Below are 25,607 nucleotides of genomic sequence, written 5' to 3'. Positions count from 1 at the left end.
TCGGGTTTGATTTATTGGTTAAGTTGACCTTGCTGCCGCAGAAAGGAAGCCCTATTCGTGGGGAAGGGAGGTCGCCAGAGACGGCTCTCCCAGGCAGGCTCCGGCCTGGGCCTGCCACCACTGCTCGGCCGCGAACCGACGGAGAAACGCGGCAGGCCCGGCTCCGAGGCCATTGGAGCGCACGGGGTTGGTTGGCGTTGGCTGTGCAGGCCTTTTGAGGTCCGCCTGAGCCGTCTTCGCTTGGCCTCTCAAAGGCTTCTCCCTCCCGGCTGCCTAAAGCTCGATCACACAGACCAGGCTTCGCAGATCTGGTTAAGGCCACTGCCCTGGGCTGCGCAGCCTTATGGGTCCCGCCGGGTGAAGGATCGGGGGCAGCCGCTGGGTAGCGTGGATCGGCCGAAACTCAGAGGACCTTTCTTCCTCTCGTCTTATTGCCACTGCTGGCTCCTACTTGGGACACGCACAATCCATTGGTTTCAGCGGAATCTCCCTGCCTAATCCTGAAAGAGTAGTACAATTGGAAGACAGATCGCCCTAGTAAGCTGAATGTAGGTGTCAACGGGTATTGTGCGTGTGTGTGTGTGAACGAGCCTGTGTTTGCACGCACATGTTGCAGGTCAGAGGGAGAGTTTCAGAACAGGAGTCAATTCGGAGAATGGCTCCTACGTTTCTACTTCTCTCGCCCTCAATAATCTTTTTTTTTTTAAATGTATCTTCCCATCTTTTATTTGAGAAATAATGGCGCCAGGAGTCAGCAGAACTGCCCGCTGGTTGGCAGCCCGAGAAGAGGAGGCCAATTTCAACCGCATTGGGTTTTTTAAAAAAAAATTCCGTCGCCTTTTCCTCTTTTCGTGCTAGGATGAAATAAGTGGGAACTCGGGGAAGAAACAGAGATGTTGGCAACTGCGCAGCAGGCGGCAGGCCAGCTCTTTTCTTTTAGCTTTTTAGGATTATCCGCAATAAATTTAATTTCGCTGCATAACGTGATTAGGCTCCAGTTGTTTGAAATTCTCTGTAGGCTTCCGTCTCCCTTTGCTTGCTATAAATTCAACTCCTCCGTAGACTAAAATTTCCCTCCACCTATGCCAGGTGGACCTCCTAAAACCCACTTGAACTGAACTGGAAAAATGTCAAGCCAGGCATGAAACCACAGTCTCTGTAAGGGTATTAGGGAGATAGATATGTTTCTCAGGGCTGTTCCCCTCAAACGGCTTTATTTAATGGAAAGTGGTATTTGGAGAATAACAGAATTGCAGATTCTGGAAGGGGCCTTGGAGATCTTCTAGTATAACCTCCTGCTCAAGCAGGAGACCTTACCATTTTTCTTTTTTGCTTTAATTTATATGCCGCCCTTCTCCGGAGACTCAGGACGGCTTACAATGCGTTAAGCCAGTGGTTCTCAACCTTCCTAATGCCGTGACCCTTTAATACAGTTCCTCATGTTGTGGTGACCGCCAACCATAAAATTATTCCTAAAACCATTGAAAATATGTGTTTTCCGATGGTCTTAGGCGACCCCTGTGAAAGGGTCGTTCGACCCCCAAAAGGGTCCTGACCCACAGGTTGAGAATTGCGCTATTGCGTTAAGCAATAGCCTTCATACTTTTATATATTTATACAAAGTCACCTTATTGCCCCCACAATCTGGGTCCTCATTTCACCTACCACCTTTGAAAGGATGGAAGGCTGAGTCAACCTTGAGCCTGGTGAGATTTGAACTTGCAGTAATTGCAAGCAGCAGATGTTAAATACAGTGCTTTAGTCCACTGTACTACAGGCTCTTTGTAGTAGGACAAAGGGTTGTCCAATCTCTTCTTAAAAACTTCTAGTGATGGAACATCGGCAACTTCTGAAGGCAAGTTCCACTGATTAATTGTTTTGGTCAAGAAGAAATTCCTTCTTAGTTCTAGGTTGAATTTCTCCTTGATAAGTTTCCGTTGGCTACTTCCTGTCCTGCGTTCAGGTGCTTTGGAGAATAGATTGACGCCTCCCCCCCCCTCTTCTTTATAACAATTCAGGACAGGAATGCGGGCAGAAACACAGAGGAATATTTGAACAATCTCCCCAACTCTCCTTGGCCTAACAGGTAGCTTTGGAGGCCTTGCAAAAATAATAATAATAATAAAAAAACCTCCCGTAGGTAATACATCCTCAGCAGGAGGGTATGCTATATTTTGGGAAAATAACTTCCTGTCCCTTCCATTGAAGGAAATGGGAATTGTACACACACACACACACATATACAGAGAGCAGTTAAGCCCAGCAGTGATTAAACCCAGGTGGCCGATGGGTGACACTTAGACATTAAACTGAATCAAATTTAGTTTCTCTGGGCAAGAATTCAGTATACCTGAATTTTTTGGAGACCAGAAAAAGCAGGCCAGCCCGGCTTCCCACCAAACTAATGAAAAACTACATGTCTCCCCTCCCACAATGCACCCAAGACTAAGCGGCTGGAGATTTTAATTGTTTTAAAACATGCCTACATTTAAGAACATGCAAGTCATTTTTTTTTTAACCCAGCCACGATCAAATTCCCATCCGGGAGCATTAGCGCGGTTTTAAAGCTTCCTTGGGTTTCAAAGGAAAAGCGGAAAAATGAAGAATTTGTATAAAGGGGGGGATTGAAACCTCCAGGTAAGAGACCTGCTGGAAGTGGCCCTATGGATTGCACGAACCTGGCTTATTTTTTCCCAGCGTTCGGGATGAATTAGCTTGAGTGCTGGGGTGAGAAGAATGAAGCTCGGAGCTCTGAAGTCGAGCTTCGCGGGCGTTAATGAGAGCACAGAATCCCAGCCTCAGAGACTGTCCGTTTTAGCTTGGGGGACGACGCGGGGAGGGCGTGCAGGCTGGCGGTCGGCAGGATTTTCTTGATTTCTTTGATTGACCCTCAGCGTCCGCTCCCTTCCCACCCCCCCTTCCCAGCACAAAATATTTCCTTTCGGAAGGGATCTAGGTCGAGTTCAAGGACTGATTGGAACTCAAAGGAGGGGCGCTCTCTCTCTCTCTCTCTCTCTCTCTCTCTCTCTCTCTCTCTCTGTCTCTCTCTCTCTCTCTCACGCACACCGAACGCCTTTTTCGTTTAATCTGTGGAAGAAGGGACGATTTTATTGCTGGCCATTGCAAGTAGCAACCTTCGTCTGTCTACTTCAAATCGCTTTAGGAATATCTCAGTCAGCCAGCTGCCCCCAGACTCCAGAATTACCTGCTGTTATTATCTTTTTGTACTCTGTTTTTTAAGCTGATTGCTTTCATACCTATTCGGGTTTCTTTTTTTAAAAACTTTGAGTGGCATCAGCGCTTTATAACTTTAAAGTTCAATAGATCGATTTACTTAAGGATATCCCAGCTGTAGTTTGTAACCCACTTCAGGAGCTTGAGATCCGAGGTACTTAAGGTCACTACCAAAACCGCTACTGTAATGAAACAAATCCCACCGAAGCTATAATCTTACTTAAATGGGTTTATTTAGTCCACAGAAAGCTTCCCTGAAATTAGGAGGATTCACTTTTGACGAAAAGGGGCTTTTTGTTCAGTTTGTGCAAGTCCTACAGTTTCTGGAAGTCATTTCCCATTAGTGATTTTTGAAGACTTGCGAAGGCTCAATTTAATCAATCGCTATTTTGATGTAACAATAATGGGGACAGCGTGAAGCGCCGCTATAAATCACTAGCGAGGAAATGGCCGGATTCTCTGGGAGTGTCCTTTGTTGAACCGCTCGGGTTACTTCAAAACAAGCATTACAGTCTGGTTGCACCTGTGAATGGGGTTGCAGAGCCTTCCAAACTACTGAGTTATTCGTGACTCTCCAAAACTCTTATCCCCGATGCATTATTTCAATTAGATAGCAGTCTCAAGCAAACTTAGTTTCATAGTGGGCAAAAAGTTTAGGCGGTAGGAGTAGAGTTCCGAAGGCGAACTAAAGTCATCTTTTTTTTTTAAAAAAAAAAGTCTAATTCGCACCTTCAAAAGTATTAGTGCTTTTGAAAGTATTAATTCGCACTATCAAAAGTGTCCTTGGCCACCTCGGAGTCTCCTTCCCCCACTAGGATTTTTTTCAGTGGTGCAAACTTGGTTCGAAGGAGATTACAGTGCATTCAGAAAGTATTCAATATCAAAAGTATTCTTCACTTTTGTCAATTTTGTTATGCTTCAGCCTGATTCTACAGTTGTTGAAATTCATTTTTCTCATTATTCTACACTCAGTATCCCATAATGACAAAGTGAAAACACAATTTTAGAAATGTCTGTAAATTTATTAAAAAGAAAAAAACTGAAATATCGTATTGGCATAAGTATTCAGATCTTTCACTCAGTACTCTCTTGAAGTCCCTAAACCAGGGCTCTCCAATCTTGGCAACTTTAAGCCTGGCAGACTTCAACTCCCAGAATTCCCCAGCCAGCTTTGCTCTGCCCTAAACCACTCCTGTGTTGTGTTGGCTGTGTGCTTGTCATGTTGGAAAGTGAACCTTTGGCCCAGTCCGAGGCATGAGCGCTATGGAACAGGTTTTCATCGAGAATATCCCTGTACTTTGCTCCAGTCAGCTTTCCCTCAACCTTGACCAGTCTCCCAGTCTCTGCTGCTGAAAAACATCCCCCCCCAGCATGATGCTGCCACCACATGCTTCACTGTTGAGGTGATATTGGGCAGGTGATGAGCGGTGCCTGGTTTCCTCCAGACATAACGTTTAGAATTGAGGCCAAACAGTTCAATCTTAGTTTCATCAGACCAGAGAATTTTGTTCCTCACAGTATGAGTTTTTCAGGTGCTTTTTTGCAAACTCCAAGGAGCCTTTCATGTATTTTGCACCGAGGAGAGGCTTCTGTCTAGCCACTCTGCCATAAAATCCAGATGGGTGGAGGGGTGCAATGATGGTTGTCCTTCTGGATCTCTCTCCCATCTCCACACGGGCTCTCTGGAGTTCAGTCAGAGTGACTATCAGGTTCTTGTTCACGTCTCTTACTAAGGTCCTTTCCCCCCACCCCCCCCAAATTGCTCAGTTTGACAGGGTGACCAGCTCTTGGAAGAGTCCTGGAAATTTGTGCCAAACTTCTTCAATTTGAGAATTATGTAAGTCACTGTGCTCTTAGGAACCTTCAGTGCAGCAGAAATTTTACTGTAGCCATCCTCAGATCTGTGCCTTGCCATAATCCTGTCTCTGAGCTCTGCAGGCATGAGCTCCTTTGACCTCATGGCTTTTGCTCTGTTACAGGCTTTGAGGCCTTCTATAGAGAGGTGTGTGCTTTTCCAAATCGTGTCCAATTTAATTTACCCCAGGTGGACTCCAATCAAGGTGTAGAAACATGTCAGCAACAATCGAGAGAAATGGGGGGGGGGCACCAGAACTAAATTTCCAAGTGTTGTTGCAAAGGGTCTGAATACTGATGCCAATGTAATATTTCAGGTTTTTTTTTCTTAATAAATTTACAGACGTTGCTAAACTTCCGTTTTCACTTTGTCGTTATGGGGGGGGGGGGTACCGAGTGTAGATGAATGAGAAAAATAAATGAATTTCAACAACGGTACAATCAGGCTGCAGCATAACAAAATTAACAAAAACGAAGGGGATCCAAGTACTTTCTGAATGCACCCTACATCTGATTGATCCCAAGGATCACGCAAGTGAGATCCCGAGAGAAGCAGTCGAGTCTGTCGGACGTCGAAGCTGCCAGGCCAAGGAAAGGCCTTTACTTCCAAGGAAAGGCGGGCAGGACTGGGTGCCAGGGTCCCTCCCTCCCTCCCTCCCTCGGGAGAGCTCCACAGGGCAAGCCAGGTGCCCCGCTCTCAGGGCGCCCGTCCTTTCCTCAAGGCAGAAACCCGCCTCGGCTCTTAAGGGTTTCCCATAGTTTTGGCTCCAGGGAGAAGGCTCGCTTCGGAAGCGGCTAGGGCGAGAGAGGAAAGCCGCGCCCCTCACTCCGCTTTGTCGTGTGTTTGCCCGCAGTGAGCGACAGCTCGCCCTATCACAGCCCCAAGGTGGAAGAGTGGAGCAGCCTGAGCAGAAGCGGCTTCACGGCCCAGCACGTTGCGGTGAACGGGCTGGACAAGGGCTCCCTCGAGCACGAGACCAAGTACAGCCAGGTAAGGGGGCGACTGCCTGGGAGGACGGAGGGGGGGCACGTCCTGGCGGGGAGAGAAGGGGAGAGTGGGGGGGGGCGTGGAAAGAAGAGGGGGAATCACGCGCTTGTTGAAAGAATGGGGGGGGGGTTCCTGCCTGAAGGAACTTGCTTTTGTGCAGGAGCCTCACCCTCGGCCAACGAGCCTGGCTAAAAGACGCGTGTTTGTATCTGGGGAGGGGAGAATTGAAACCAGAGCCTCCGTCGATGATCTATTCTGGCCCTGGGTGAGCTCCAAATAGGACCACCCACCTCCCCCGGTTGGGCTTAAGCGAAGAGCTTAACGTCCTTCAACACGTCAATTTAGTTACTTTTAGAGGTCCCGTGTCCACGGTGCCTGGGAAGTTGTGTGAATCCGGAAAATCCGAGAACCGGGTTAAACGTGTTGTATGAAGGCAGCCAGTAAAACGAAAAGGGTCCCGTCCCCTCCGCAGTCTGTTCCGTAATGGGATTTTTTTTTATCAGTTGCTCTTCCTCCTCCTCCCTCCCTCCTGCCATTTTTTTCCCCGCGCAGCAGCCCCCCCATTGCTGAATGCAAGAAGTTTAGCAAAGTCTCTGGTTTTTCAGATGTCTTTTAACAGGCCTGTATTTTAAACCCATTTCCGCAAAGGAACAAGGGTTTAACTAGATTGCTTGGCCCTGGCTCTGTGTACCTAGTGCACTTTGCTCAGAATGGTGTCGTTTGATGGGTTTGCACAATATGTTGGCTAAACGGTGGTTGTTCTAACTTTGTGACGTGGTGGTTAGTTTATGGCTCAATATCTTGTCCCAATCAAATGTGATTTAATCCAGTTAGTCAGACTATGTGCGTTGTGGGAACTCTATCTCTGTTTCTACTCCCAGGTAAGCCTAGGGAGCAGTCATCTGGGGATAACCTCCTCAGTTGATGGGACTTCCTTTCCAGGCGATGTGTTCCAAAGCTACAGTTTGCCTGGGGTAAATTTGTTAGGGGTCAAAATCAGAAGAAATGCAGGAGAGTCATCCCTGCGTGTTTGGGGTCCTTTCCCATTGACAGAAAGTGACAGAAACTGAATGTTGCTGGCAAGGCTGCTTTCCCTATTTGTAGGATGCATGCCCAACTCAGTTGGCTTTCAAAGAATCAACCCAGAATCAGATATCTAGGCAAATAGAGGACTATCCCCACATAATTAAGGGTGATGCTTGCTCTTGTTGGGCCAAAGCTGCCAATGTCATTTTATTGGTGAAGGAATAGCATAGTTGGACTACTGGCAGATCCTTGCAATGACACTTTGAAGGGGCCAGTAGAAGAGAATATATGTTATATAGCTCAGGGTTGAACTGTGGAGTCTTTGGTGCTCTCTGAGCTTGGTTGTTTGCTTGCAATGTTTCATTAACAGACAGCAAGCCCTTCTAGCATGGAAGACATTACATGGTCTGGAAACGTCTGGAAGCAAACAACCAAACTCAAAGAGCACCAAAGATTTGATTTTGGAGAAGGTCAGATCTCTGCGCCACCAACTGGTAAGTTCCAAGCTGCTCTATCATGAAAGTGAAGTTGTTCTGAGATCTACAGCTGGAAGGGGAATGCTGGAAGGAGATGTTTCTTGAATTGGGAAACCCAGCACTGGGTTGATCAGACCAGAGATGGGATAGCTCCTCGGTTCTTTGACCAGAGGTTCACCAGTTTTTTGGCCCAGGTGTGCTGTGATAGGGCCATGTGAGCAGAATTCTGTCTTATTGCTCTCTGTCATTTCTTAGCCCAGGTAAGCAGTTGCTGTTCCAGAAATACCTAAGGCCTGTCAATTTGGGGATCAGCACAGCACTTGACACATTCAGGAATTATTGAAAAGCCTGTTTAGGCTGATTGATCCAAATGCCTACTCAGGGCAGGGATACAGATTAAATGATCCATACATGTGTCTCCTGATATTCTCCTTTGATATATTCAGTAAAGGGGAATTCACTACCTCTCTTGGTAATTGGTTCCACCACAGATCTGCTGTTAATGTTGGGATCTGGGTGAGGTGCTGGTATTATTCAGCTGTAGTGTGTTTTCTTGTATAATAGCGCACTTAAATACACAGTGTCTTGTATGTTGAAATAAAAGAGAACAAGCCCTGGGCTGTTTCTACGTGATATTGTTTCAGATAGTTGAATAATAAATAAATATTTACTAAGTCTGCACTACTATTAATCTTATCGTTCCTATCACCCATCTCCTCCCACTTATGACTGTATGACTGCAACCTTGTTGCTTGTATCCTTACGATTTATATTGATTGTTTCCTAATATGATTTGATTGCTTATTTGTATCCTATGACTATCATTAAGTATTGTACCTTATGATTCTTGACGAGTGTATCTTTTATGTACACTGAGAGCATATGCACCAAGACAAATTCCTTGTGTGTCCAATCACACTTGGCCAATAAAGAATTCTATTGTATTCTATAATTTATCCTATCTCTTTCAGTTATCTTTTTTCAAGGCTAAACATATTAAGTTCCTTTGGTTGTTCTTCAGATGGCTCAATTTCTGTTCTCCTGATTAATTTCATTACCTTACAGGAAATACTACACTGAAGTATTTCTGTGAATGTCTAAAAGGTTCCCACAATTTATCACTGAAGGTTGCTCCTTCAAAAGATTAGATTAGATATTATTCTTTATTAACAAACCCATGCTGACTTCTGGTAATTATCACATTTTTAAAAACTGCTTACAGATTTCTTTATGATCTGCTCAGTAGGCTCTTAAGGTAGTCATGGTATACTGATCTGTATCTTGAGGTACCTTCCTTTTCTTCTTTTTGATGATTGGTTGAAACAATTGGTCTGCCTCTGTGCTGAGGGAAACTTCTTTTCTAACAAAGGGCTACCAAAGTCTGAGGTGAAAGAATAGGTTTACTGAGTATGTTGATGCTACAATCCTATCTATCAGGGGTGAAATTCAGCAGGTTCTGACAGGTTCTGGAGAACCGGTAGCGGAAATTTTGAGTAGTTCGGAGAACCGGCAAATACCACCTCTGGCTGGCCCCAGAGTGAAGTGGGAATGGTGATTTTGCAATATCCTTCTCCCAGGAGTGGGGAGGGAATGGTGATTTTGCAGCATCCTTCCCCTACCACGCCCACCAAGCCACACCCACCAAGCCACGCCCACAGAACTGGTAGTAAAAAAAAATTGAATTCCACCACTGCTATATATGCAAACTTTCTTAAGAAAACATCCTGAAAGAACACAGTAATGCATATTTTGGAGAAAACATATACAGGATGGTACTTTTAAGTCCTATTTCATATGTCTATTGACAACTTTGACAGCCTAGTATGTCTGAACGGAGGCTTGTAGAAATAAAGGCAATATTCACTAGCTATTTCACAAGGTATCAGAGTGTCCTTAGGATCGCCATTATTTATCTTGTTTGTTTCACAGAATTTAGTGAGAAAGGAAGGAAGGGAGGGAGGGAGGGAGGGAGGGAAAGGAAGGAAGGAAGGAAGGAAGGAAGGAAGGAAGGAAGGAAGGAAGGAAGGAAGGAAGGAAGGAAGCTTTGATAGCCATAATTTTTTTTTACCATACCTGCAGACATCTTACTTGCTGTGGTTATGTATTTGTATTTCACTGCATGATACAATGGTACTTTTTATAATTATAATTCCATTAAGATGCCTAGTTTCTTTTCTTAAACCTCTTTCCTGAAATGTCCAACATATTGGAACCATTGAAACTACCTATGAGTTTGGGGCAAGGGAAAGCAGGACTTCTGGAGACTTGCTCATATACCAGAGCAGGGTCTCCAACCTTGGCAACTTTAAGCCTGGCGGACTTCAACTCCCAGAATTGAAGAGACCCCGGCTGCACATATCCAACCATTCCTATATTCCTATCGAATAGCAAAACTGGCTGGGGAATTCTGGGAGTTGAAGTCCTCTAGGCTTAAAGTTGCCAAAGTTGGAGACCCCTATACCAGAGTGCTGACTTATATTCCCTCCCTGGGAAGGGGCACCCCTGGTTTCAGATTCAAAAAATGGAGTGATTTCTTTTTTTTTAACACACCAATTATCTTGAGGTATATCAAGGGATATACACAGTATACTGTTCCCCTGCCTACTTTTTTATGAAATAAATACATTTGCGCTGAGGAAATAAGCTGCTATTAATTTTTGGTGGATTTATTTCTCAAATATTTTGTACCTCTGAAAAGTAGGCCAAAATATTAAAAACAGATTTTAGAGTCAAATAAAAGTCAAACATTTGATTAAAAGTTTAACCAAAACTTACTGAAGATAGTCTTAGTCCCTTGTTAAAGAAGATTTCTTTTTTTTTAAATAAAGTTTATTTTCATTTTTAAAAATACAATACTTTACATATATACATACAAGGTTATGTATATATGTACATAAATTACTTAGGAACCAAAAAGATTCTGATTATTACAAATGTTGGAATTTATGGTACAATTGGGTGAAAGAAAAGAGAGGGAAATGAAATGGATTGTATTAGTAGTATAGGCGCAGATTTGTGTACATTAGTTGCAATAACCTTGTATTGTTAAAGATTTCAGTGCCAGTGTGTTATCATGATGCACTGAAAGCAAACATGACTTTTATTTCATTAATCTGATGACTAATATTTGGAGCACCTTAGTTTATTTTCTGCAAAGTAAACTATGGACTATATGGAAGGAAGGATGATATAATGACTTTTTCAAATCAGTTGCCACTTTTGAAACTTTAAATGAAAATATTTAAAACAAAGAAACAAGTAAGGCACTTAATGTTAAGTATAAAATTAAATTTCTTTTGCTATCATTATGCTTTTAATAGTTGTTTATTTCTTAGAAGCTGGACTTATTTTCAGTAAAAATGGGTCTGCATTGCAATTTCAAACTTTATGAATAAAATCTTGTTAACAAAGTGATATTTATGAATAAAATCTTGTTTATGAAGTTGAAACACTGTACTTACACAACAACATTCAACAAGTATATGCCTACTTCAGCCTTGTGCAGTTGGTGACTTTCAGATGTACTATAGGTAAAGGTAAAGGTTCCCCTGCACATACATGCTAATCATTTCCTGCTCTGGGGGCAGTGCTCATCTCCGTTTCTAAGTCGAAGAGCCAGCGCTGTCCGAAGAAATCTCCATGGTCATGTGGCCAGCATGACTCAACACCAAAGGCACACGGAACCGTGTTACCTTCCCACCAAAGGTGGTCCCTATTTTTCTACTTGCATTTTTTACGTGCTTTCGAACTGCTAGGTTGGCAGAAGCTGGGACAAGTAACGGGAGCTCACCCCGTTACATGGTGCTAGGGATTCGAACCGCTGAACTGCCGACCTTCCGATCGACAAGCTCAGCGTCTTAGCCACCAAGCCACCACGTCCCTCATCAGATCTACTATAGAATCCAATAATTGTGCAGTGGGAAGGAACCACAAAGATTTTGTCCTCTGACGTCTGTATGTTTTCATGTTCTAGTTGGTTCCATTATCCATAACTCCCAGATTGATGATGAGTGTTTTAATCCAACATATACAGAGAACACTGGATTGGACAAGGCAGGACGTTTGGAGTAATCTTGGTCCCCAGCCCCAGCCTTTAGGTGTGTTATAGACTACCTTTTAGACTACCAACATGATAGTTAATTTTAAGCCCCCTTCTGTGTAAATTCTTAACTCTTAAAACAAAAAAAGATGGTTTAGCTTTTCAACCTTCTGGAAAGTAGCTGTCAGATGTTACCTCTGAATTTTTTCATGTTGACTTGTCTGCCATGGATTTCTGTCTTTTACAGAGTATTCTTTAAGTATACTCTCAGGTCAGAGAGTGTATACCCAAATTTGCCCTACATTTTTCTAGACAAAGCATTAGGTAATAAAAGTCAATTAAGTTTCAGAAGATGCTTGTCTGGGCTGAGAAGATTGTAAAGAAATTCAGTGTGGCATCCACGTAAAACAGTGAAAAATAAATGTAATATTTGGACTTCAGCTAATGCTTCTCTTTACCTTAATATTTGTCTTTTAGTACAAAATATATCAAGGTAGGGAAAAAATTTAGCTACAAAAATCAATGGTTTGGATTAAGACTTAAGAACTTATATTTAGGGCTTATTAAAATAAACTGAACACAACTGATTCCACGGATTTTAATAGAAATGAAAGCATCAGAAGTGCAGCTCTGAATGGAGTGGGTGACTGAAAGTAATAGAGGAGATCTACATCTCAGCTCCAGACTAATTGTCAGATTAATTGGTACAGCAAATCTGCATAGTTATGATTTCTTCTGCGTTGACAGCCACAAAGACATGGTGGATACTAGCTCCAAGTCTAGCTCAATTGGTGATCCCAGATTCAGCCCATTTGGGAAGAGATGGAGCAACTTTGAATTTGGTGGGTTCCCTAATTGACGCCTCATTATGTCTTATAGAACAGTTTTGAATCTTTGTGGTACCTTTCCACCCTCCAAAACACGGAAGCCTCTCTACACCATGCTAACTTCCTTCCCCCATCAATATGGGATGGTAGTGGGAGAAAATTGCACTTTAATGCAATTAGGATCAAGTACTAGGAAAAATTGTAACAGTTCTAGTATTGTATGTTAATGTATGAAGTAACATGGATCATAGTTTGAATTCTCAGCTTTGTATGAATGCTAATTCTTTAATTAATCACGTAACTCAACTCTAAGTTGAATTGCAATAAGGATACTGAGGGGTCCTTGATGCTCTCGGAGCATGGTTGTTTTCTTGCAGACATTTTCATTACCCAAACTAGCTTCCTCATCAGCCTAGCATTCCTCAAGGAGGCTTCTTCCCTCACTAACTGCAGAGAACTGTACTGGTTGCAACAGGAGGTAAATATAATAAACCTTGCAATCCTATACATATTTATTCAAAATTGCACACAGCCCTCTTGAGCTCCGTTTCTGCTGGCAGAGGGTTGCAGGAGGCTGTCCCAGCCAAAAACGGGGATCGGGAGCCCGTTTTTGCTGGCAAAGCACTTGGGTCACCACGGGCACCCCCGACACGACCAATGTCAAGTTGGCCACATCCATCCTGGCCTCCTGAGGTCAAACACAACCCTGATGCGACCCTCAATGAAATCGAGCTTGACACCCCTGCATTAGAGCATTTGGATGTGCATTAATAGTTGTGGGTGTAATGTAGGCGGTTATGCACTTTCAAGTGCTATCTTGGCTACACACAGCCAAGTTAGTTAGGAAGACTGACCTAGCTCTGCTGAGATTTGGCATGACCATAATTAGTATTTTCAGGGGGCCAACTGTATTGGTCTGCTGCAGTGAGAACAGCAAAAAATCCTAATGGTCTTTTGAACTAAATAGCTAAGTATTTATGAAAAGGGTGGTTAATAATTATTGCCAGTACAGGCTCCCCCCACATCTGCATTTGTCACTTCATTAAAGGGGGAGCAATTCACATGTGTTACCATCCTGCCTGTACACATGCTGATCAGTTGATGAATTCCATGCATAGATCATTTTTGGGGGTAGGCATTATCTGTTTTCATTTAGGAAATATATCCCTCCCACTAGGCTACTAAGAGAGATTAGCTACATTTGACTGACAAGTGTAGAAGAGATGAAAATCAGTATCTAGGTCTGTTTTATAGGAAAGATGGATTCATATCCATAGAATTTGTAAATTAAAAGAATACTAACTGGTATGCCAACAATAATGTTAAATAATAGCAAGTACTTTCAGAAAAAGATAATGCTTTGCAGACATTAGGAATGATTTTAATTTTACTCTGGCATGAGGATCTATGTCTTTATTCATTAGCATTCAGAGGACACTGATCATAATCCTTAAGAGCGCAATGCAGCGTCTTCATCACCATGAATGGTGCTTATTATTCTGATTTCCATTTGTAAGACTGGAAGTCTTAATTAACTGAAGCAATAGGACAGCCTTCCCCCATCTGATGACCTCCAGATGTTTTGGACTTCAACATCTTTCATTGTCAGCCAGTATGCTCAGTGTCCACGTTGGCTGTGAATTATGGATACTGAAGTCTAACCCATCTGGAGAACACCAGGCCGGGGTAGGCTGCAGCAGATTAATCAATTCAAATTAGTCTTCTTAGAAAACATTGTTTTAAATTGGCTACTCGGTATTGTATAGACAGTTAAAAAAATGTACTGTATAAGATGGCCTTTTATTTACGGTAGTAATAAAGTTTTTGTTGTAATCTCTTTTACCCTTCTGAATCCCGAACGAACGAAACTCTAGCAACTAGACTGAGGTTTTGGTCATCTGATAATGTATGTCAATTTAAGCAATTATTGAACTGGTTATTCAACCAGAAGGGAAACAATTACTCAGTGAAAGATCTTGGCAATTTTGATTGTCGCTTTCCATCAAAATAGGAGAGCAAAGTCTGTGTTTATATGCCTCGAAAGAAAAATATAATCTTTACAGTTCCTGTTCACCAGTGCAATTTGGATGCATATTGTCTTTCTGTGTTGTAACTAGGTCTGATTGATTATTTATTTAATTAGTTTATATCCTGCCTTTCAATGAACAGAGCAGATAATGTGATATAGAGACATTATAGGCATTTTTCCTGCCTTCTTATAGTCAAATACGTGTTTTGCCTGTGGGTTTTCCTAATCTGCAGAGTTTCCTGAATGAAACCTGATTACTCAAATTTTGTTCAGGAAGTAGTGGTTTTGTAATTGCCTCCATAGAATAGGGGTTGACCTAAAGTTAGTGGGACAGATTCACCACTTGAATATTCTTTAAGTTTACACCAGTCGCCACAGGTCAATGAAGTTGTCACCAATGTAAAAATATAAGGACCGTAACCCTGCATTTAGTGGGATAATTACAAAGGCTCTTTGCCTAAGATAAATAATATTTAAATATATCATTGCTCTGGCGTGCTGTTTGCTGATTAAAGTCTTTGCATTGGGGTTATTTGTGCTTCCCTAAGTGGTTTTATTTGAAAACTCAGCTTCTCAGTACATTTTAAAGTTGGTTCCTTCTGGAGACACAGTTGGCACGGTGGGGTTTCCTTGTGTTTTGCATAATTGAACAAGCCATAGGTTAAGGTCATACGGAAAGCCTTGCAAAATTGTCCCACATTTTCTTTTCTTTCTTTTTGACATTCAAATGCCTTTGGAAAGTTCTCATCAAGACAGGGAAAGAGCGCAGTAGTATCCTCACTGTAGTGCCAAGTGGTAGATTGTTCCTGGAATGAGAGGCTCCATTTAGTCATCTTTCTTTTGCACTTTCCTTATAGTAAATGTAGTACGTTTTTATACTCCATTTACCATAAAAAATCACCTTCTCTTTGAATCCTAAATGGCCTTTTGTGGTTTCATGAACAAGTTACTTGCTTTTTTCTCTCTAATGTCAAAAAGTTATTCTGGAATTGTTTCATGCAAGAGAATTTTCTGATGTGAAAGTAGGGGTGAAATCCAATAGGTTCTGACAGGTTCTAGAGAACTGGTAGCAGAAATTTTGATTAGTTCGGAGAAATGCCACCTCTGGCTGGCCCCAGAGTGGGGTGGGAATGGAGAGTTTGCAATATCCTTTCCCTGGAGTGGGGAGGGAATGGGGATTTTGCAGTATCCTTCCTCTGGAGTATGGTGGGAATGGAGATTTTGCAGTATCCTTCTCCTGGAGTGGTGTGGGAATGGAGATTTTGCAATATCCTTTCCCTGGAGTGGGGAGGGAATGGGGATTTTGCAGTATCCTTCCCCTGGAGTGGGGTGGGAATGGAGATTTTGCAGTATCCTTCCCCTGGAGCATGGTGGGAATGGAGATTTTTCAGTATCCTTCCCCTGGAGTGGGGTGGGAATGGAGATTTTGCAGTATCCTTCCTCTGGAGTATGGTGGGAATGGAGATTTTGCAATATCCTTCCCCTGGAGTGGGGTGGGAATGGAGATTTTGCAGTATCCTTCCCCTGCCATGCCCACCAAGCCATGCCCAGCAAGCCATGCCCACAGAACCGGTAGTAAAAAAAATTGAATTTCACCACTGTGTGAAAGTCACATTTCCACAGGTTTATCAAGCCAGGCTTCGTTTCTTTGCATAAATATGTAATGCTGTTTTTCTCTTGCTGCACAACCTTGTCTGTATACAGTAGATGTGACAACAGGCTTATCCTTCCCAAAAGATTAACTCCACGCTTGGAATGGGAAGTAGAATTTCAGGTCACAGCAGATGGCAGCATCTAGCCAGACTTGGCTGATTCCACCCCCTCTCCTCTTGATTAAATAGGATCAGATCAGACTAATAGATGGGAGGCCACCAGGAGTTCTAAGGCAGTTGAGAATATTGGGGTGGGAAAAAATCTGGAAAAAGGCAGTAATGACAAAGTGCTTTTTATCCACATGGACCTATTCATTTCATCACTGGGGAGTTTTTACCTTTTTAGCTCCTGACAGAATATTTGTGATCCCTTGTAGAGACCCCTTGCGAAGCTGCTTCTCTTTCCTGCAAATGAGCAGCCAGGGTGCCCCGAGAAGAGCCAGATGAGGAGGGCAAACTAAAGCCCACAACTGAAGGATCCGTCAGGAAGGGCTAAACCTGAGGATATTTTACCCAATTTCCTCCAAACCCAGAGCCATCTTTGCTAGTGTTCAACATTTTTATTTTTATTTTGCTGAAGGGAGAGGTGGGGGAGGGCTCACTTTAAACTTTTGAAGCCCCAGCAGGTATCATGGAGAGAGGCATGGGTGAAATTGTTTCTTTGGGGATGGAGGGAGTGAATTAAAAAAAACAAAAACACCCCAAACTGATTCTAACACCTGTAGCTTGACAGATCTTTTTGCCTCTGGTTTGGTTAACAAATGACATTTTATTTTTTCAAATGTAAAAATAATTCTTGAATAGCAAAAAAAAAAAAAAAAAAAAAAGTTGGTTTCTCTGTTTTTATTTGCATTTGTAATGAATTAAAAAAAATCCTGAATCATAGCACGAGATTTCCCAGCATAGATAAATATTAACATCTGCTAACTTTCCAGAATATAAAATCTTGTTTTTCATGAGCCCAGGTCACTGCCTACAATTCGCTCTATTTCTTTTCCTGTCTATAGTTGGCAATTTTAAGATGTGTAGACTTCAACATGATGCTGGCTGAAAAATTATGAAAGTTGAAGTCCACACACCTTAAAATTGCCAAATGTGTACCTGTTGATCCTTTCTTAGCATCCATCTGCAAAACCAGAAGGATGTTTAACGGAGAACCCTGTCTAGTTGGTGTTCATAACTTTCCACATTGCTCACCTGGCTTGAAGGCTAAGAGAAATTTCTACTCCCACCCTGACCTTTAACAATTCAACTACTTTGAAAGGGATGAGCTTTCCCAAGCCTCTTTTCTAAAATTCCCCTTTTCCCAGTGGTAAAATTCAAATTTTTTTACTACCGGTTCTGTGGACGTGGCTTGGTGGGCGTGGCAGGGGAAGGATACTGCAAAATCTCCATTTCCACCCCACTTCAGGGGAAGGATATTATAAAATCTCCATTCCCACCCGACTCTGGGACCAGCCAGAAGTGGTATTTGCCGGTTCTCTGAACTACTCAAAATTTCCGCTACCGGTTCTCCAGAACCTGTCAGAAACTGCTGGATTTCACCCTAACCTTTTCCCCTTTCCTCCCTCTCTGTTGGTGGAACAACGAGGACTCCCACATTAAAGTAAAGGTAAAGGTTCCCCTTGCACATATCGTTCCCGACACTATGGGCAGTGCTCATCTCCGTTTCAAAGCCGAAGAGCCAGCGCTGTCTGAAGTCGTCTCTGTGGTCATGTGGCCAGCATGACTAAATGCCAAAGGCACACAGAACTCTGTTACCTTCCCACCAAAGGTGGTCCCTATTTTTCTACTTGTATTTTTTACATGCTTTCGAACTGCTAGGTTGGCAGAAGCTGAGACGGTTCTGGAGCTCACCCTATTACACAGCACTAGGGATTCAAACCGCTGAACTGCCGACCTCTTGATCGACAGTCTCAGCATCTTAGCCACTGAGTCATCGTGTCCCTTATACTCCTACATTATCTCATAGTATTTTGGACCATAGGGACAAGAAGGAAACACTCGTCTGCAACTTCCTTGCTTGTGGGACTATTAAAAAGCTACAAGCATCATCTGATCATGTAACGTTTTACTGTATTTTACCTTGCCAGCATACACCGGAAATACTTTTTTAAAAAAAAATTATATGCAGCAAACCAGCATTTGCTTATACATACATGTTACCTGTATCTATCACTTTCCTCAACCTGAATGTTCTCCAAATATACGGATTCCAAAATGGCTCAGTCATTGCTGAAAATACTCAGAGTTGAAGCCAATGTCTGAAAGGCATTCAGTTTGGGAGAGGCTAGTTTTTATAATTTAGAACAGTGTTTCTCAATGTTGCCAACTTGAAAATGTGATGGGCTTCAGCTCCCAGAACTCCCCAGCCAACATTGAGAAACATTGGTTTAGAAACTTTCACCATGACAGCACATAGGTGACTTCCATAGTATAGGGGAAGATCTGGCCCAGGGAGTGAAAGCTTCTTGGATACCTTTTATATCTGGCTTATGGAAGTTTAGGTGCAGAGCTCCTTGAAGTGCTTTGTCTCCCCCATGTTTCCACTAATAGAGCAATCCATTCTTTTCTCCTTCTGCCTGTGGGAATGCCCTTACTCCTCAGCTCAGAAGTAAGCTAGGAATGATGTGAGGGGTCCTTGGTGCTCTCCGAGCTTGTTTGTTTTCTTGCAGACATTTCATTACCCAAATTAGGTAATATCATCAGTGCCTTCATTTCAACCCTGAGCTACAAATATTCTCCTTTATTGGTAGAAATGATTTCTCCCAACCTCTGTCTGAGCAGAGAATACCTTAGAGAGGCTCTCTGGATCAGCGGTCACCAACTGGTGGTCTGTGGACCACTGGTGGTCCGCGAGAAAATTTTGGTGGTCCACAGGAAAATTATTTGCATTTTTTATCTTGCACTAAATCAGGGGTCCTCAAAATACGGCCCCTGAGCTGGATACGTGCAATGAATGCTTGTGTTGCTGCAGAGAGTTTCCCCCTTTGGGGTCCTTTTGTGTGTGGCAGAGGGGGGCAGATATTCTGACTTGGGGTCTGCTTCAGCCTCCTGGTGCGGGGCTTTGGGTGAAGGCTGGAGGGAAGTGCAGCTGGTGGCAAAGAGCCAGAGGGCCTTGTTCCAGTGGGACTGTATCATGGCCTGGAACTGGCTGACCATCTCAGCCTGCTGAGCCTCCGGGCACCAGTACCTGGCCTTGCACTCCTGCAGGTCTTCCCTCTGCTTGGAAAGCCTATGCTTGTAGTCCTCAGTGAGGTGCTTCAGCTGAGCCTCCTTCTCGGTCAGATCCAATTTGAACTGAACCAGCTGATTTGCCAACTTTTTCTCTTGGCTGCTTAGCTCCAACACCTGCTTCCTGTTGGAGCCCTAAGGGGCCCAGGTGGGCAGGCGAAAAGTGCCTGGGAGGGGAGGGGCGAGTAGAGGCCGGCGAGGCACCCCTCAACGTGAGTGACATCAAGATGGCCATGCCCACCCAGTCACATGACCACCTAATCATGCCCACCCAGCAGGTCAGGCAGATCATATTAATAGTCCGCGGAATTTAAAATTATGAATTTAGTAGTCCCTGAGGTCTGAAAGGTTGGTGACCCTTGCTCTGGATGACCTTTTTGAGCGATAGAACTTCAAGATAGCTGAGTTTTGGAGCAGGAGTAGAGCTTCACGTCTCCACATCTATTTTATTTATTGAAAAGACTTTTACGGCCACCCGTCTAAAAACCACAACTCTGGGCAGCTCACAACAGTTATATAAAACCAAACATCACAAAACAATACAAGCAAAAACAATGAAACACGATCTGGTGTGCCAGACATGCCTGTGGGATGATTTGGCCTCTGGTTAGATTCAGCCCTCCACTGAGGATATAACAAGTAATGCGTACTGATTGGTAGTGCTCTCTTCTATACCTTAGGAATGTAGGAAGCTGCTTTGCAGCATTTGTAAGACTAAATGTTGTCAACTCTGATTGGCAGCCATTGTGAGGTCAGAGGCAAAGAATTGATCTTTCTAACCCAAATGGTATGAAACCTTTGAATAAAAGCACGAGTCTCTTCCCAGTGTTATGCCCGGAAGAGACTATTTTTTTAAAAAACAGTTTTTATTAGTTTGTAATATAGCCTATAAAGAAAATATAAAAGTAAATTGTAGGGAAAATAGGGAAGGGAAAAGGGAGGGAAAGAAAAGGGGAAAAAGGAAGGAAAAGGCACTGACTTCCGACTCCCAGTAGAATAAGGCATTAACATCAAACCTCAACTTTTTACTTTTATATAATTGTATTAACTAGCCATTTCTATAACAACAAATCTATCTAATCGGTAAATTCCATCCCCCCAAAAAGTTTCATTTTTTTTCTACCTCAAGCACAAAGTCCAGAAGTGGTTTCCAAGTAGAAATAAGAGTACTTGTATTTTTTTCCTTGATCAAAACAGTCAATTTAGCCATTTCTGCTAACTCCATCAGTTTTTGCAGCCAGTTCATCCATTGTGGGGATCGAGGTGACCTTCCATTTCTGTGTGTTAAATAGTCTTGCTGCCGTCAACATATATAACATCAAAGTTCTGAATTTTTTTCCAGGTTTTTTTCCATTAAACCCAAAAGAAAAGTCTCTGGTTTTCTCTTTAGATTCACTTTAAGAATTTTCTGTATTAAAATATGAATCCTATTCCAATATTTCTTTGCTTTAACATATGTCCGCCGTAAATGATAAAAAGTCCCTCGTGATAAGCTAGCTATCCAGTGTTATTTGATTTCCTCCTAAAAAGAAAGCTAGAATCTTCACACAATCCTCTTACTTCATACTGAGGGTTAAATATTTTTTATGGGATGCAGAGTACAAAATGTATCTAAGAACTTAATCAAAAGCTTACTGGTTCAGACCAAAATCTAGCTAAAATAGTTTCTTTTATAAGTATTCCAGAAAACAGCACATGACTGCTACTGAGTTCATTTACTGGATATCATGGGGTTTTTTTGGTTGGTTTTTTTTGGGGGGGGAGGTTTCTCTAGAAGAGGAAATTCCATGAAGAGCCAACTCAGAGCTTTCCTGAAGGATTGTAATGCAAAGAAATTGCATCTGGTGAAATGGCATGAAAATTTATGGTCTAAAAGCATCTAATAACTTTAGGAGAGTGATATAAGGCTAATCTCAAAATTAGCCAATCTGTCATTCCTAAATATGCTCTGACTTATAGGCAGTGAATTATTTTTGAATTTAATTAATATATATACTTTTGGCACCTTCGATGTGTGACAAGACAGGATTTTTAAAAATAATTTCACTCTATTATGGGGTGGACTATGGTTTTGTGAGGGGGGAGCAATCTTAGTAAACTCTTCTCCAAGGATAGGGACACATGACTCCTGCTGTGTTTTGAGAAATTGGTTTTGAAAGCTATTTTTTGATTATATAGTATGATTTTCAGGGACTGTTTAGAAAAAAAAGAAAATTGGCTGTCCACATAACCTACAGTACTGCTGTTATTAGCAATTCAAGGTGCTGGTTAACACCTTAAAAGTCCTACACGGTACAGCACCAGTTATTTGTAGGAGTCTCTTTCCCCAATTAGATCCTATTAGATCAGATAGAATGGGCATGCTCCCTGGTGGGACTTTAGAAGTGGGCCTTTTTTGTGGCTGCCCCTACCTTGTGGAACAACTTCCCAATAGTGATTTGACAAGACCCCACCCTTCTAGTCTTTGGGAAGGCTGACTTTTTATTGGGAATCTGTGGTTGTATGACTGGAGGCATCCCAAGGGGGATGATTATGGGGTTTTTGTTTATTGTTTTTAATGATTGTTTATTAATTAGTTTTATGGTCGTTGTAAGCTGCCTAGATATGGGACGTGGTGGCTCAGTGGTTAAGACACTGAACTTGTCGATCGAAATGTCGGCAGTTCAGTGGTTCAAATCCCTAGTGCTGTGTAATGGGGTGAGCCCCCGTTACTTGTCCCAGCTTCTGCCAACCTAGCAGTTCGAAAGCACGTAAAAAATGCAAGTAGAAAAATATGGACCACCTTTGGTGGGAAGGTAACAGCGTTCTGTGTGCCTTTGGCATTTAGTCATGCCGGCCACATGACCATAGAGACATCTTTGGACAGTGCTGGCTCTTCAGCTTTGAAATGGAGATGAGCACCGCCCCCTAGAGTCGGGAACGACTAGCACATATGTGCAAGGAGAACCTTTACCTTTACCTTTAAGCTGCCTAGAGTTGCTTAAGTTGGGCAGCCATATAAATTTAAATGATTACTAAAAATATTCTGAATGGCAGTCATCTTTTCATTTTGATTTTATGAGAAACAATGCCTAGAGACGTTAGTTTTAAAACAATACAAACATACATTAAAAATAGTGTTTATATTATTTTTTGACCATCTCAAAGTGATCCCAAATTTCTTCTGAACATAGAATGTACTCAATTTGTAGCTTAGGTTGTAAGGGATAATGTGATGGGCATCTCTATCTGCTTGGCTGTATTTCTGCCAGTAGCAGTAAATCTAAGACTCTATGTCATGGTGAAACCTTCATTTTTCTGAAATGTAACAGCCAATGAACAAAATATTCAACTCTAATTCAGTGTTCTTTATTTGTTGACCAGCTTTCACCTATATCGTAAAAGCCAAACTCTTCTTTTTCTTGAAAATGAAGAAAGTCAAAGATGCCTTCTTAAAAACTTCTCAGCTACTGTGGATAGTATTAGAATGTGGAAGAAAAGGCCAAACATTGCCAGCAGAACTGATGAGAATCAGGGATTGTGATATTTTAGAGGCTTGTTTTGTTGGCTGTTGAAGCCTCCAAAATTAGAGATATTTAACAAATCACAGTGCATGACTGGGAAAGCACAAGTTAGAGAAGAGCTGTAAAAGCAGCTTTAAATCTCCTATAGATCTCTTAAATCTTATGTGGTAATTTAGGAACTGAAGTAGAGGAAAGATCACACAAAATTTATTTCAAGTCCTGTTTGCTTAATTCCCAAACACAAATTCTATAATTAGCATCACTGTTCATACAGAAAAAAAAATTGTAGAGGAAAAAATGTAATAATATAAATAATAGCTATGTTTTTAGTTTTATTAATCTCACTTTAAAGAGCTTGTCAATCTTAAAATATTTTGTGGATGCTAATTTCTCAGTTAAACTCTGCGCAGTGTAAAACTGTATTTTCCTTGTTCTGAATTCTCAGCAGAAGCCCAGTTTATCAGAAAGGGAGAAAAACCTCCAAAACCTGTTTTTTTCTTTACAAAAAAGCCCTTTCTGCTTTCCTGCATGCCACATATCATATCATTGTTTTGAGTTTAAACCAAGTAACCTCAAACATGTAACCTTAATTGATATGGTACCTATAACTGCTTGCACAGGTTAAGCTACAAGAATTATTTCTTTCTTTTCTAGCTTTTTGGAGTAGACTTGATGAAGTCTCAATCAATGAATGACTACCTTTTCATTTTTTTGTTCCTAAACTGAATATAAGATGCTTCAGTCTAATTTGTTTATCCCATATCTTTAAAAAGAACCCTATTGAAGCTAACAATAATGCAGTTAAACTTTTCATATAATTATATGCTCTGGATGAAGGGGGAATGAGCTGATGTAACCACATACACCTGATTCCTTCCCAGGTGAGCTTTGCTGAATCCCATTTGAATCCTAGTTGTGAGACCTGCTTCTTTCTAACTTACATGCAGCTCCTATGCCCCAAACTCTATGCTAAACCTAACAAGGGTACTCCATCTGTAGGAACCTAAGAGAGAAAGCCCAAGAGGTGAGTGCATGGCACCAGCCATCTTTTATATTGAGCATCATCTGCTCGTAGTCTGGTCATCGATTCTGATGACAACTAGGGATGCATCGATCCTAGAGTTAGTTAATAACTGGGTTAGAACATTCCCCCACTGTTTTTCACTTTCACTCCTCAGTGCAATCTGATCTCCTCTTCTGGAGCATCTTCTAGTCCCTGGAGGAGATTTGGGCAACATAGGGAAGCATAAGTGGGGGCAGGGGAAGGGATCCTTTCATGGAAGGGAAGCAGGGGTGAAATGCTCCCGGTTCGCACCGGATCGCCCAATATTTTTCTTTTTTCTACAACCTTTTTTTCTACATTTTTTCTACAACCTCTTCGGCCGAAAAAAATGCTTTTAAAAGTAAAAAAAAAAAAAGCCTTTGATGATTGTGTGGCTCAGCTGGGATCGTCAGAGGCTTTTAAAAGCATTTTTTTCTGCAACCTCTTCGACCGAGGAGGTTGTAGGAAAAAAAAATGCTTTTAAAAGCCTCTGGCGACCCTAGCTGAGTTGCCTGATTGTCAGAGGCTTTTAAGAGCATTTTTTCCTACAACTTCTTCAGCTAAAGAGGTTGCAGAATTTTTTTTTAAAAAAAGTTGGCCACCCCCACCCAGTCACATTACCCCCACCCCCACCAAGACACGCCCATAGAACCGGTAGTAACATATTTTATATTTCACCACTGAAGGGAAGCAACCATGGAAGAAGTCCTTTCCTCCATATTACAGAGATTCAGGATCCAAGTCAAAATAGTAAGTTCAAATTGTACATTATGATTTATACACCTTAAAAGTTATTAAGTCACAGCTTGGTATCATTATGAATGTAGTGAGGCAATACTGATTATCTGGATTTCTGATTAGATTCTCAAATAGGATATAACTATTCTCAATAAGTATTAACTAGAAACTAGATTGCTACCATAAATGATGGAGTAGACATAGACCACTCCTTTACCCCATATTTTACAAACATTTGATTTGATTGATTGATTTCTTTAACTTACAGGGCCAGCCAACTCGCAAAAAGACTTCCGTTATATTAATAATGTATTATTTGTGCAATTTCACTGTCTCATATGATTGGTTTAGGAAAAAGTTTCATGTACATGGAAAAAAGAGAAGCTGTTGCTTTAAGAAATCTATTTGTTACTTTAATGCAATCTTATAGCTGTGCTACCTTTGCTCTGGTCCAGGCAGAATCTTGGGGGGGGGGGGGAAGTGGGGCTACATCTGAAGTACTTTGGATTTTCCTACTATACTGTATATAATGAAATTAAAACCAAAGATGGATAATTAGAGCAATATGCATGGTGTCAAAGCCACTCCAAAACAAATTTTGGGATATTTAATGTAACTGAGGGAAGACAATAGTAGGTACATAGAGAGTAACAGTGTCAATCAAAGTTAATTAATTTGAAATACATTTAAAAGAACTTTAAATTACATCAAATGTTATGTTCTTGGCCACAGCTAACTTTGAGAGTGAAGCCTCTGGCCTATAGTTCTGAAGCCAACAATTGCCCTCAGTTTGAAAAACTCTGCACACCCTGCCTAAAAGGCAAAGATGCAGATTTATGATTTGGCTTAAAGGCCAAAGAAATGTCATATGCAACAAATTGCTGCTGTAACAGTGATCCTTCTGTTTGGTTGTTGAAAGCCGTCACACCGGTCAGTCTCTGTGGGGTTTTGTGTTTTTTTTTCTG

The 25,607-nt window shown here is 41.9% G+C and overlaps 1 protein-coding gene across 3 annotated transcripts in view; it reads left to right on the top strand.

Annotated features, from left to right (window-relative positions):
• Positions 1-25,607, top strand: part of PAX9 (paired box 9) — a 45,174-nt gene that overhangs the window by 5,211 nt on the left and 14,356 nt on the right. For 2 of the 3 annotated variants that reach the window (XM_034418040.2, XM_087874630.1), the window contains exons 3-4: positions 5,943-6,079; positions 7,473-7,596. In XM_034418040.2, coding sequence (XP_034273931.1) covers positions 5,943-6,079; positions 7,473-7,596 — 261 coding nt within the window. The remainder of the gene's footprint in view (positions 1-5,942; positions 6,080-7,472; positions 7,597-25,607) is intronic. The other variant, XM_034418039.3, reaches the window with a different exon arrangement.

This window comes from Pantherophis guttatus, chromosome 1, assembly GCF_059756535.1.
Source record: "Pantherophis guttatus breed Tessera chromosome 1, ASM5975653v1, whole genome shotgun sequence".
In the NCBI taxonomy this organism is placed as follows: domain Eukaryota; kingdom Metazoa; phylum Chordata; class Lepidosauria; order Squamata; family Colubridae; genus Pantherophis; species Pantherophis guttatus.
This window is presented reverse-complemented; position numbering and strand designations above follow the sequence as displayed.